Source organism: Eleginops maclovinus, chromosome 14 (genome assembly GCF_036324505.1).
Source record: "Eleginops maclovinus isolate JMC-PN-2008 ecotype Puerto Natales chromosome 14, JC_Emac_rtc_rv5, whole genome shotgun sequence".
Classification (NCBI taxonomy): Eukaryota; Metazoa; Chordata; class Actinopteri; order Perciformes; family Eleginopidae; genus Eleginops; species Eleginops maclovinus.
This window is the reverse complement of record NC_086362.1, coordinates 13,950,523-13,964,296: the sequence shown is the minus strand read 5'-3', so window position 1 is coordinate 13,964,296 and position 13,774 is coordinate 13,950,523. Positions and strand designations below refer to the sequence as shown.

Sequence of the window (13,774 nt, the reverse complement as noted above, 5' to 3'; positions counted from 1 at the left end):
ATGAATGGTAGCCACTTGTTTGTGAACTTTAAGTCTGAGCCCCTAATACAGTGTTTCATTTTTTCCAATTTCACAAAATACAGGGCATCCTTTGTCGTCTGTCAGGAGAGGGAGAGAGTTCATTATCCAAAGTTAATGTAAACTTTTGAATAATGTAGTTCATCTACTATAAGTAGTTTGTTTGACTGCTTTTCCCCCCCAGGTTTTATATAAAGCACAATAATGACATTTAAGACGGTTTCCCCTTTTTTAAGAAAAGTATTGAAAAAGGAATCGCAGTTCTTGCCTTGGTATCGAAACCAAAATGTTGGTATGGTGACAACACTACCTTGAAGTTTTGCCAAGATCAGAGATGCAGGGATTTCCTCAGGGTAAGCAGTCAGATGTGGTACCAGGAGGAATGAAAGGAAACAGGTGAGGTGAATGAACAAGCAGGCAACACACACACACCCAACAATCAGCATAGCAGTGACTACATGTGCTTTGAGCCAAATGCATGGTGTGCCCAGACAGCCACCATCCATGTTCTTAACACTGAGTTGAGGCATCTGGTCAGTGTTTTCTCCCCTTTGACCTCAGCTTTACCCCCTTTCCTTTCTCTCTCCATCAGCATAATATTCACAGACAACACACACATGCTTGTAGGCGCAAGCAAACATAAAGAATCCGAGCTAGCTACAGCTAATTTCATTTTGAAAGGGCCCTCTCATTACAATGCCTCCAATTACACCCACACCCCCGAGTCTGCTGCAGAGCTCCAACAGAGAATAAGGCCATGATGATTGTGATTGCTAATGATCATTGTCAGCGCATGTGTTTGAATAGAAATGTGATTCAGCTTACTTCCTCTCTGTGGGACTGCACAATGAAGATAGGCACATCATCAGTGAGAATCTTGTTTACATCCCTCAAATTATTAATTTATTCTTGAGCTCAGGTTTGTCTAAGGCTGTGTGTCTGGGCACCCTGCCATTCTTGGAGGAAACGAGGATCAGTGGTGCGATGCTGGAAAGAGCTTTTGAATTGCTCTATCTGATTTGAGCAGTTGTGTGTTGAGTTTAGCGAAAACTCTGCTTTAAAACCCCCTGCATGTTTTGGGTTTCCACCTCCACGAACACTTATTATTTTCCCCAGCTGCAAGAGAGTCATATCCATGTTTCCCTGCTTCCTTCCCAAGTTTGGAACATGCACCTTAGGGGTGTACATTGGGTAACATTTACATCATATACTTTTCTCTACTTTCTTTGGATTAAAGCACATTAGTTTTCCCTGTCCTGAACCTCTGTATGGACAACAATTCGATCAACCAATCAGAATGTGAGAGATTTGAGATTTTAAAACAACATAAAAAGCAGTTCCGCTTAAAGAGCTATATTGCCTTTACAATTGATTTTAGTTTCCTTACTTGAAAGGAGGGATCATAACTCTCATGAAGAGTTGATAGTTAGGATTTTTAGGATAAGAAGAAAGGTACAAATATGTATCATATTAAATCTTTTGACCAACACCAGAGCATATTTAACATTTGGGGATTCATTGATTTTCAAAAAAGTTTCAATTTCAGAATAGCTATTGACTCATTGCTTGAAAGACATATTAATTCTGCTCTTACACTTGTTTTATACCAGCTGTTGAAATGATTTACATATCAAAATGTAACGGTATAGGACCTAGGATGGCACCTTGGGGTATCCCACAAATCACTGAGTGGCCAGACAAGTTCTTGTTTGAGATGTTACAGTTAACCTTCAACAACAGCTCCTAACGGTATACACACTGAGAACCTGCCAGAACATTAGTCATACATATTCAGTTATTTCCCTATCCTTGTGATCTTTATTATGTTTTGCATTCCTGTTGATTGGATGCTGGCGTCACCTGAACGGACTCAGTCTGCTGGAGTGAGCAATCAAAGGCGAGAGCCAGGAAATGAGAAAAGATTGGTTGTCAGAGGGAATAAAGAAAATAAAAAGCATTAGGATGTGTGGCAGTGGGATGCGTTTCCTTCTGTCTTTCTTTTGTCACATTCACTCAGTCTCCTGGCACCAAACTCCATTACTCACCTATTTCTTTAAAACATCACAGGAAAGTGGTGAGAAATGACAGAGCTCTTTTCAACACGTATTCAGTGACCAAGAGTTAGTAGCTTAAAATAAACGCTCTTTGCCAATTATATCATGTAATGTATATTTTATTTTTGGAGTTATTGAACCTGCAGCAGCTGGATGTGTAACAGATGTGCTGCTTGACAGAACGGTGTGAAGGCTGCTCATTTGATCGGTTGCCTGCTTTGAAAATAGCTGCTGTCCTCGTTTTCCTCTTCCTGATGGCGATGTTGTAGAGCTCATCTAGGTTTTGGAAATGGGACAGCTCCTGTGCGTATCGAATCAAATCACACATTTGATGATAGAGAAAAACTCCAGAGGTGGAAAGGATCGTCAAGCCATGGCTGTGCGTTTTTATTCAGTGGTAAACTGGAATGCTCTGTGGGGTGCACCATGGTCCAGCAGCGAACCAAGGCCTCATGTCTGAGGACCTCGACCAAATATTGCTCAGTGCCACCGGAATGTGGGCGGGGCCGTCATTTTGGCCGGAAGTGACGTTTTTGCCCTTTTACAATTTTCTTTTCTAGAAAAAACCCTGATATCACTGGTTATAATTAGTGATCCATTAACGTGTTTCACATTTTGATTTTGTAGCTGTTAAAGGTTAAAAAAGGAGTGCCAGGTATTTTTCAATGAAAAATATGAACCTGCAAAATAACTTGTAAGTAATCTTGTGAAATAATTGTATCGAGTAAAAAGGAAAGTATTTGCTTTCCAAATGTAGTGGAGTAAAAGTAGAAAGTAGCATACAAAGGAAATGCACTTTACTAAGTAAAGTATATGTATTCGTTACTTTCCACCACTGACACCGTACCTATATAAAACATACAGTAACTATAATGGCGTGAGTTGGTTTGCTGTATAACAGGAAGTACAGTGAGTGAACATGGAGAAAAACCCAACTCTGAGTCAAATCAGTGGGGCAGCTAAGAAACTGAAACTATTCCAGGTTTTGGTCTCAGAGCTATTTTGAGACATTGTGCTACTTGACTACAAGTTCTACAAATCTTAACTCCACCTGATCTCATTCAAGATTGCTCGCATCTCCTCATCTGAACACCCAGTAAACCTTCAATGCAGAAGCACAGAGTTTGCTTCCTTTGCACAGCTGACTGCTCTGATGCCTGGTGTGGGTTCATGAATAAAAATGGGATTTCTGTTTGTTCACGCTGTCTGAATAAAGCTAATTGGGGGTTAATTGAATTTATATTTAATTTCTCATCATGGAAAAGACATTCAGTTCTTATTAATTCAATTACGTTTTCTGAACGACAAATAAAAAAGTTTGACCATGACCAGAAAGCCATATTACCTTCAGCAGTTCTTCTACTGAAACACAGTATATGAAACGTATAAGAATATTAAGGTTTGATGCAAATCGGTTCAAATATACATAAATCAAACATTTAATTCTCCATAGCTGCATATCTGACAGAGATGTACGGCAGACAGACAGCCAGTGAGGACGGTGAACTACAGACAGGGGAGGGGTGAGCTGCAGTGTTGCTGGAGCTGGTGAGCGAGCACCACTCAGGCTGTAAATCCTGTTATGTCACAGATGATCAGCGTGCCATGCAGCGGATGTAGAGCATGTGGAGCAGAAACAGAGAGAGAAGTTCACACAGTGACCATGAGGATTACATACCCTGTAAAAGCACATCCCATTGGTCTGAGTGGCATAAAACACTTGTAATCCGACTTGCTATTGGAGACGGTGTGATTAAATCTTGTTGATTTGGAAGCAGAAGCCTGTCCCATTTGTCCTACTTGTCCCTGTCATTGTTGAAATCACCCATTTCAATGAAAATCACTTATCATTTGCATGTAACTGAATTAAAAGTTCTAAAAATACCATTATAAAAGTTAGAAAGGGCTCTTCTAAGGAATCTGCCATAGGTTGATTTCTTTTGGAAGAGGCTTAGTGGTGTTAGAAAAGACTTTATTCTAAATATTGATATTGGACTTCTTGATCCTCTTAGTCAGCACTTTTCCCAATGCTCTGAATGCTTTTAACCTGGAACTGCCACCATATAACATATTCAAAAGACGTGAGGCAAGATTTCAAATGAGAAATTGGCTTATAATGGAACCTCGCCTTACAGGTTGGACCAGCTAACTTTGTATTACAAGTAACATTATATTAAAGGGTTTATGCTTTTCCCTCTCCTGTAGTGTGTTCTATAGGTTTTTGTGCATGAAAATGGTCTTCAAAGGCACCCCCGCTGCCTGAATTGCCTCCATTGGACTCCTTTGTTTACCTCTGAGACATCATGACATCACTATGTAACACTCTTGCTTCTATTGGCTAGCGCTTCAACACAATGTACCTAATAGGCTAAGGGGCGGGACATCTCTAAACCGCTGACCAATCACAACAGAGCCGGCAAGCTAACCAATCAGAGCAGACTGTGCTCTGGTTTCAGGCAGAGGGTGAAATGAGCATTTTATGGCCCCTTTAACCTTTATTTATCCTGGGGGAGGTTCACTGAGAGTAACGCTCCCTCTTCAGGAACGAGTACAGATGTGATGGATATATTTTCCTTCTCTCTCCACAGATCACCAGAAGTTGGAGCGGGAGGCCCGGATCTGTCGCCTGCTGAAGCACGCCAACATTGGTAACTAGTCCTCCCTTATATTTACTCTCTCTTCCTTTCCATTCCTCTCATGATGTCTCAAGAAGTGTTGTGTTTAATATATATCCATATGTTTTGAAGAAAGCAAAGCTCAGCCCTGAAGACAGTTTTGTGGGTTAGCCCTCAAGATGGTTTTGTAGTTGTATAGAACATAGATGAATTATTTGTGCTCTACACGATTCACCTGTTCAAGTGCTTTGGACAACATAATATATCTGCTAGTAGTCAAAATGTATCTTCATCAATCCATGTAATCCTGTACATCAGTAGTTTTATAATGTTTGTTAAGCTGCGGTACACCAACACAGCAAAATAGTTACAACGCACACTAGCGTGCACGCACACGGTTGTGGCTGGTCCCAAATGTAATGCAACCACTGCAAATCAACACATCATTCTTAAGCCAGAATCGGCACAGCAGGATAGACTGGAGGAGATGTCCGCACAGCAGGGCGCATTACAGCCTCTTTCCACCTTGAAGTTACATTTCCTCTTTAAGCACAGCTGTATCTCATAGTCTTTTTTAAATATTTATTCATCGCTGTTCGACTTGTCACTGCAACCTCTCCCACGCATCACTAAATTCTACTGTTTTAAGTTAAGGTCATTAATGCGTAACTTACTGCCAACCAATGACATGGAAGAGTACTACATTACTTAACCACCCACTACACTGTAGATGGATAGAAGATAGAATCGGAGGATGAAACCCTCTTTATTAGTCACATACATGCACACAGCAGAGCACACACAGTGAAATTGGTCCTCTGCATTTAACCCATCCTAGTACTAGGAGCAGTGGGCAGCTATTGTGCAGCGCCCGGGGAGCAATGGGGAGGGGAGATTGGAGGTGTATTGGAGCAGGGCCTAGGAGGTGAACTGGACCTCTCCAAGTAGCAGTCCACTTTCCATATTTCAAGTCTGTTCGGGGACTTGAACCGGCGACCCTACGATTCCCAGTCCCCTACTGACTGAACCACTGCTGGACTGCGGTACAGACACTCAACACTCACAAATGATGTGCAACACTAAATATTCTTTTATTCTGCTGATGAAGTGAAATCGGACATTTTCCCACAGCACACCTGAAGATCTCTCACGCCACACTGGTTAAAAATCATTGCTGTATACAATGACCATTGATTCTCAGCTGTATGTAGAAGCTCTTTGCTTACATCTACAAACACACCAATGTTTGGTCACTTTGGGGAAATCAATGTATATATCCCTAAACCCACATTTTACAGAAATGTCGTAAAGGCCTTTACGGTCTGGTACAGCATATAACACCTTCAAGGCTCTGAAGAAGTGGAGAGGAATGGAGAGGGAAAACATGACTAACCTTTTATGTGGTTTCTGATCCAGGCCTTTCCCTTGGGATGGTGCCGCTTTAGCCATTCAAATACAAGCACACTTTCCTGGTAGATCACTTGCCCATGTCATATTTCTAATATTCATCTGGCAGTTAAAGAAATCCTTTCTGCCATGATAACTTTTGCAGTTACAGAGATGTAAAATCCTCTTTAAGAGCATCATATACTGCTGGAAAATCTTTGACCCTCAGTTTATGCAGAAACTTTGTAAAACCTTTTCCCAGGGGGGAGATAAAAATAAAAAAAGGGATTTTCATTCCCAAAGGACAAATGCTTACCTGAACCATCACCACTGACATCAGACTCTCGAGCCCCAATATTAACTCTTGCTTGGCCAGGTCAAGCTTACTGTCTTGGGGAAGACAAGTGTGAAAATAGTCCCTACAATGTGAGGTCACCAACATGTTTATGTTCACACAGCGCTCGATAGAGACAGAGAGATGCTTCACTGTCAATGCAAACAATACAGTTAGCTAAAGACACATAGTTAAATACTAATTAGTATAATACAATGATCCTATTCTCTGGCTATGCAATGGCTGTCTAAAAATAAAGTCCACACACACACACACACACACACACACACACACACACACACACACACACACACACACACACACACACACACACACACACACACACACACACACACACACAGGGAGCCACAGAGGCCGAAGGAGCTGTAATTACCACCTCGGAATCGGCTCTTTCACACAGTGAGAACTAGCATTAGTTGTTTGGATTTGTTCTGGGTCGCTGGTCCATTGTTCTGGTGTCAGATATTGAGGAGTTTAAAACAGGGTTATTTCAGAGAGGTTTAGCTTCCCCTGTCTTACCAGAACCGATCCCGGGGTTATTGAACACGGTGATTTTAAGCATTTTAAACAACATATTCATTCTGTTTCACATGGCACCTCCTTCATATGTCTTGAAGATAAGGAGAGGGCTTTATAGAGCCCTTCCTTTCAGGTTTAGGTGCTAATTATGATATTTAACTATTAACAGTCTGTGATAAACATATATGAAAGTAAAACAAGGTGTTAATAAACGCAATTGTCAAAGAATACATTATTGATTAATATGACTTTAGTTTTTCTTTTAGTATCAGAAAGTAAAGTAATTGAAATGTAAATTATATCGATAACCATTAAACACACAAAGCATGTTTCTTTAAGTTTGTTGGAATATACTGCTCTTTAATTTCATGAAACACCCACATACAATTATACCAGTGATTAACCAACACGCTTAATATTTTTTAAATGTTTAACTTGAATTATTTAGTTATAATGGATCCATTTGAAGCAATGCATATGTGTTCCCTAAAACACATCTCAAGAGTAAGCAAATCTCCATTCACATATTTCCTGCTTTTGGACTGACTTAGTCAAAAGCAGGCTTTTTATTTCTAGCTCCAGCTGAATTTCCAGAGCTAAAGTGTCCCTGGCTAATAGTCATTATCCTCCTCACGTCATGATAAAGGTAGAAGACAATGAAAAGGAGAAAGCACAATTCTAGTAGTGAACGGTTACATCTGAGACTACTTTAAGTAAGAAGCACTGGAAAAGCTCTTGTTATTATTTATAATGCTATGTTAATATATTTATTATCTCTGGTATAATTGTATTTGGGGCTTACAGAAGACATAAATAACAGTTTTTGAGTTAACACTGTACATTTTAAGAAGAGCAGAAGTCAAAGAATTATGCAGATTTTTTAGTTAGTAAAAGTAGCAATACTAAAGTGTGAAAATACTGTACTTCATTAATACAAAATGTAGATGTTTCTGTTACAGCTGCATGTCGAGAAGCATTGCACAAAAAATTATATTACATTTAAATGAAATAATTAAGAAAACAAACCAGCAGCTAATACATACATTTGAAAATTAGTATTGTTGTTTATTATTAGTATAATGTATAAATCACTTAGTAAAAGTGGGGTTTATTTAAAGGACTTTATGGGTGTCCTAGCCTATAATAATATACACTGGCCGGCCAAAAAAAGGTCACCACCTGGATTTAAATAAGCAAATAGGTAAGAGCCTCCCATTGGATAATTACTGCATGGGTGATAATGTTTCAGCTGGCAACAAGTTATTGAACCCTAACTGATGCAGTGAGTCGCTTCTCATTTGTTAAACAGTCATGTAGATAGACATATCCTGTGGTCGTGGAAAAAATGTTGATCTGTTTCAGAAGGGTCTAATTATTGGCATGCATCAAGCAGAGAAAACCTCTAAGGAGATTGCTGAAACTACTAAAATCAGGTTAAGAACTGTCCAACGCATTACCAAAAACTGGAAGGACAGTGGGGAACATCACCTTCCAGGAAGGAATGTGGTAAGAAAAAAATCTTGAATGATCGTGATCGGCGATCACTTAAACGTTTGGTGAAATCAAATGGTAGAAAAACGACAGTAGAACTCACGGATATGTTTAATAGTTAAAGTAAGAGCATTTACACACACACAATGAGAAGGGAACTCAAGGGATTGGGACTAAACAGCTGTGTAGCCGTAAGAAAAGCACTTGTCAGTGAGGCTAATCGGAAAAAACAGCTTCAATTTGCTAGGGATCATAAAGATTGGACTCTGGAGCAATGGAAGAAGGTCATGGGGTCTGGTGAGTCCAGACTCACCGTGTTCCAGAGTGATGGGTGCATCAGGGTAAGAAGAGAGGCGGCTGAAGTGATGCACCCATCATGCCTAGTGCCTACTGTACAAGCCTGTGGGGGGCAGAGCTATGATCTGGGGTTGCTGCAGTTGGTCTGGTCTAGGTTCAGCAACGTGCCCAAAGAATGAGGTCAGCTGACTACCTGAATATACTGAAGGACCAGGTTATTCCATCAATGGATTTGTTCTTCCCTGATGGCACGGGCATGTTCCAAGATGACAATGCCAGGATCCATCGGGCTCAAATTGTGAAAGAGTGGTTCAGGGAGCATGAGACATCATTTTCACACATGGATTGGCCCCCACAGAGTCCAGACCTGAACCCGAGTGAGAATCTTTGGGATGTGCTGGAGAAGACTTTGCGCAGTGTTTCGAATCTCCCGTCATCAAAACAAGATCGTGGCGAAAAATGAATGCAAGACAGAAATAAATGTTGTGGCATTGCAGAAGCTTGTGGAAACGATGCCAGAGAGAATGTGTGCCGTAATCAAAGTTAAAGGCGGTCCAACAAATATTAGTGTGACCTTTTGTTTGGCCAGGCAGTGTATGATAATGTCGTTTTTAATTAATATTTTTGTGTTAATAATCTAGTGTTTAATAAATGTGGTGGAGTTAAATGCACTAAATGAAGTGGAGTATATAAAGTTGCATCATGTGAAAATATTCAAGCAGAGTACAAGTTTCTACATTTTTGAAGAGATGTTTACAGTTTAGAATTGTTTATTTCTTCTCTTTTAATTTCTACTTATGTGCAATGCCTTTTTTATGCTGCTGCAACAAAGAAAATTCCCAATTTGGGATCAATAAAGTACTTATATTAGTTACAGTGGGGCAAAAAAGTATTTAGTCAGCCACCAATTGTGCAAGTTCTCCCATTTAAAAAGATGAGAGAGGCCTGTCATTTTTATCATAGGCATACCTCAACTATGAGAGACAGAATGAGAAAAGAAAATCCAGGAAATCACATTGTAGGATTTTTAATGAATTAATTGGTAAATTCCTCGGTAAAATAAGTATTTGGTCACCTACAAACAAGCAAGATTTCTGGCTCTCACAGACCTGTAACTTCTTCTTTAAGAGGCTCCTCTGTCCTCCACTCGTTACCTGTATTAATGGCACCTTTTTGAACTCGTTATCAGTATAAAAGACACCTGTCCACAACCTCAAACAGTCATACTCCAAACTCCACTATGGCCAAGACCAAAGAGCTGTCAAAGGACACCAGAGACTAAATTGTAGACCTGCACCAGGCTGGGAAAACTGAATCTGCAATAGGTAAGCAGCTTGGTGTGAAGAAATCAACTGTGGGAGCAATTATTAGAAAATGTAAGACATACAAGACCCCAGCTAATCTCCCTCGATCTGGGGCTCCACGCAAGATCTCACCCCGTGGGGTCAAAATGATCACAAGAACGGTGAGCAAAAATCCCAGAACCACACGGGGGGACCTAGTGAATGACCTGCAGAGAGCTGGGACCAAAGTAACAGAGGCTACCATCAGTAACACACTACGCCGCCAGGGACTTCAATCCTGCAGTTCCAGACGTGTCCCCCTGCTTAAGCCAGTACATGTCCAGGCCCGTCTGAAGTTTGCTAGAGGGCATTTGGATGATCCAGAAGAGGATTGGGAGAATGTCATATGGTCAGATGAAACCAAAATAGAACTTTTTGGTAAAAACTCAACTCGTCGTGTTTGGAGGAGAAAGAATGCAGAGTTGCATCCAAAGAACACCATACCTACTGTGAAGCATGGGGGTGGAAACATCATGCTTTGGGGCTGTTTTTCTGCAAAGGGACCAAGACGACTGATCCGTGTAAAGGAAAGAATGAATGGGGCCATGTATCGTGAGATTTTGAGTGAAAACCTCCTTCCATCAGCAAGGGCACTGAAGATGAAGCGTGGCTGGGTCTTTCAGCATGACAATGATCCCAAACACACCGCCAGGGCAACGAAGGAGTGGCTTCGTAAGAAGCATTTCAAGGTCCTGGAGTGGCCTAGCCAGTCTCCAGATCTCAACCCCATAGAAAATCTTTGGAGGGAGTTGAAAGTCCGTGTTGCCCAGCGACAGCCCCAAAACATCAGTGCTTTAGAGGAGATCTGCATGGAGGAATGGGCCAAAATACCAGCAACAGTGTGTGAAAACCTTGTGAAGACTTACAGAAAACGTTTGACCTCTGTCATTGCCAACAAAGGGTATATAACAAAGTATTGAGATGAATTTTTGTTATTGACCAAATACTTATTTTCCACAATAATCTGAAAATAAATTCTTTAAAAATCCTACAATGTGATTTTCTGGATTTATTTTTCTCATTCTGTCTCTCATAGTTGAGGTATAACTATGATAAAAATTACAGGCCTCTCTCATCTTTTTAAATGGGAGAACCTGCACAATTGGTGGCTGACTAAATACTTTTTTGCCCCACTGTACATTCCATCACTGAAAGGTGAATACTGGTTGATCCCAGAATAAACCTGATGATGATTCATATAGCTCACCTGTGAGCCCCGTCTCTCCAGTCTGTCTCTCTTCACAAAGTCACTGAGCAGAGAGTGTTGCATTACTATTCCACACATCATCCAGCAGGGAAAGCCCTCATTATTCCAAGGTCATCGTGGTGCTGATGGATCTCAGATGTCAATCAGGAGACTCACTAACAGAGACGTTAGGGAATATCTACAGGGGGATCTCACTTTGAAATCTTTCATCCACCCTCTCCTACTATGGGCTGTTTTCTCACACGTTTCTTGAGCACTGAACATTGAATAAGCTATTTCTAGAAGCACACAGACTTCACATTTGTAGAGTCTCACTCGTTCAGTCTCTTGAATTACCAATTATGTCTGAAGATGATGTATTGCGTCATAAACCTAAATCAATCATTGTGTGCTATTAAATCAGAGAGCCCAAATGAGCTGTATCTGAGTTTTCCAAAATGGCTCCTAAAGCTGCATTGTGCTGGCGTTAAATGGAAAATGACGCAAGAAAAATGAAGTCCTTTGAGCGCTTTGTCCTGTCCCACCTCAAAACCATCACGGACCCCCTCCAGCACGTAAGGCTTGGGAAACGCGTCTCTAACTCCCTGACCATCACCACTGGTGTCCCTCAAGGCGGCATTTTCTCCCCTCTGATATTCTCCCTGTACACCAACAGCTGCACCTCCAGTCACCAGTCTGTCAAAATCCTGAAGTTCGCTGACGACACCACCCTCATCGGACTCATCTCTGGGGGAGATGAGTCTTCCTACAGGTTGGAGACGCACCATCTGGTGACCTGGTGCAGGGACAACCACCTGGTGCTCAACACTCTCAAGACAGTGGAGATGGTTGCGGACTTCAGGAAGTATGCAGCCCTACCCGCCCCCATCCCTCTGTGTGACTCCACAGTCACTGCTGTTGAGTCCTTCCACTTCCTGGGCTCCATCATCCCCCAGGACCTCAAGTGGGAGCAGAACATCAGCTCTCTCACCAAAGAAGCCCAGCAGAAGACGTTCTTCCTGAGGCAGCTGAAGAAATGTAACCTGCGAAAGACGATGATGGTGAACTTCTACTTCTCCTTCATGGAGTCCATCCTCCCCTCCTCCATCAGGGAGTCCATCCTCCCCTCCTCCATCAGGGAGTCCATCCTCCCCTCCTCTGTCCTTTGCTGCAGCTTCAGTTTGCAAGCCTCCAGGACCTGAGGGGGCCAGGGGAGATTGTGGTGGACCCCTCCCACCCTGGACCTCTCGCCACCACTAACAAGGCCCAGGACACTTTATCCCCCCCTCAAACATTCTGCATTACTGCACTGCAGTGTAAATCCTGCACGTTGCACATTTCTGCTCCACACTACCTCTTTTAAATCGGCTCTCCAATTGAAATACCATACATAGTATTTGTCATGTGTAAATATTGTTAAGAGAACACATACTTCTCTCTGTGTGCACCATTTATACCAAAGCAAATTCCTTGTATGAGTAAACCTACTTGGTTACAAAACTGATTTTGAAATAATACTAATGCACTGTTGTATATATTGTAGTACAATGTGCACATGTTTTATTTACTCATTTTTATATGAATATTGTAATTCTATTTATTTGATCTTTTTAGATATTTAACTTGTGTTTATATAAATATCTGCTATTTTATTTTGTTTTATCTTCTAAATGGAGCAACTAAACCCAATTTACCACGGTGTAAACAAAGTATTCTGATTCTTATTCTGAACATTCTCTGTGATTTCCTGGAAAGCACTTTATCTAGAAACAGCTACACTCTCCAGTGATGTCTAAAGCTCTCACCCCCTGTGGTGCTGAGAGAGGACTGAGTGACTCTGAACTGCAGTCAACATCCTGACTAACCTCTGCCTTCCTCCCACAGTGCGGCTCCATGACAGCATATCAGAGGAAGGATTCCACTATCTGGTGTTTGACTTGTAAGTGCAGGGTTTTTTTATTTTCACACCACATTAATGCACATTTTAAACACCTTTTTTAAATAATTATATATATGTATGTATACAAATACATAACATTTCAGAACTGGAACATGACAGATTAAAGCTAAAAGCTCACTTCCATCCTGCAGTCCCTGGGCAGGAACACATACAGTACCAAACATTAAAACAGTTCCTATTGCCTCTCACACTAACAATTTAACAGATAAAATAGATGTAAATATATAAATACTATTACATTTGTCATAAATAACTAAATCTTTACACTTATTTAACATCTCAAATTACAGTCAAATGAATGTTGGCAAGACCTGTCGCCCAATATCCAGTTTTTTGTTTGACGGGAAAAGTATGGAAATCTGCACAGGTTTGAAGATCCGCTGGAAGCAGATTCCAATGTGTGATGGCTGTAAAATATATGGCACAAGTTAGCCTCAGTGGGTTCAATCTGCGTTTAGGGAAGGTAACACAATATTGGATGTGAGTAAATGATGGCGCGCACATTTCTTTGGTGCTTCTGTTGTTAATGAGTTCCTAATATGTTTAAAGG

The 13,774-nt window shown here is 41.0% G+C and overlaps 1 protein-coding gene across 20 annotated transcripts in view; it reads left to right on the top strand.

The window, feature by feature from the left end:
- Nucleotides 1-13,774, top strand: part of camk2d1 (calcium/calmodulin-dependent protein kinase (CaM kinase) II delta 1) — an 84,492-nt gene that overhangs the window by 27,785 nt on the left and 42,933 nt on the right. For all 20 annotated transcript variants that reach the window (XM_063901219.1, XM_063901214.1, XM_063901208.1 and 17 more), the window contains exons 3-4: nucleotides 4,661-4,720; nucleotides 13,149-13,203. In XM_063901219.1, the coding sequence (XP_063757289.1) occupies nucleotides 4,661-4,720; nucleotides 13,149-13,203 (115 nt within the window). The remainder of the gene's footprint in view (nucleotides 1-4,660; nucleotides 4,721-13,148; nucleotides 13,204-13,774) is intronic.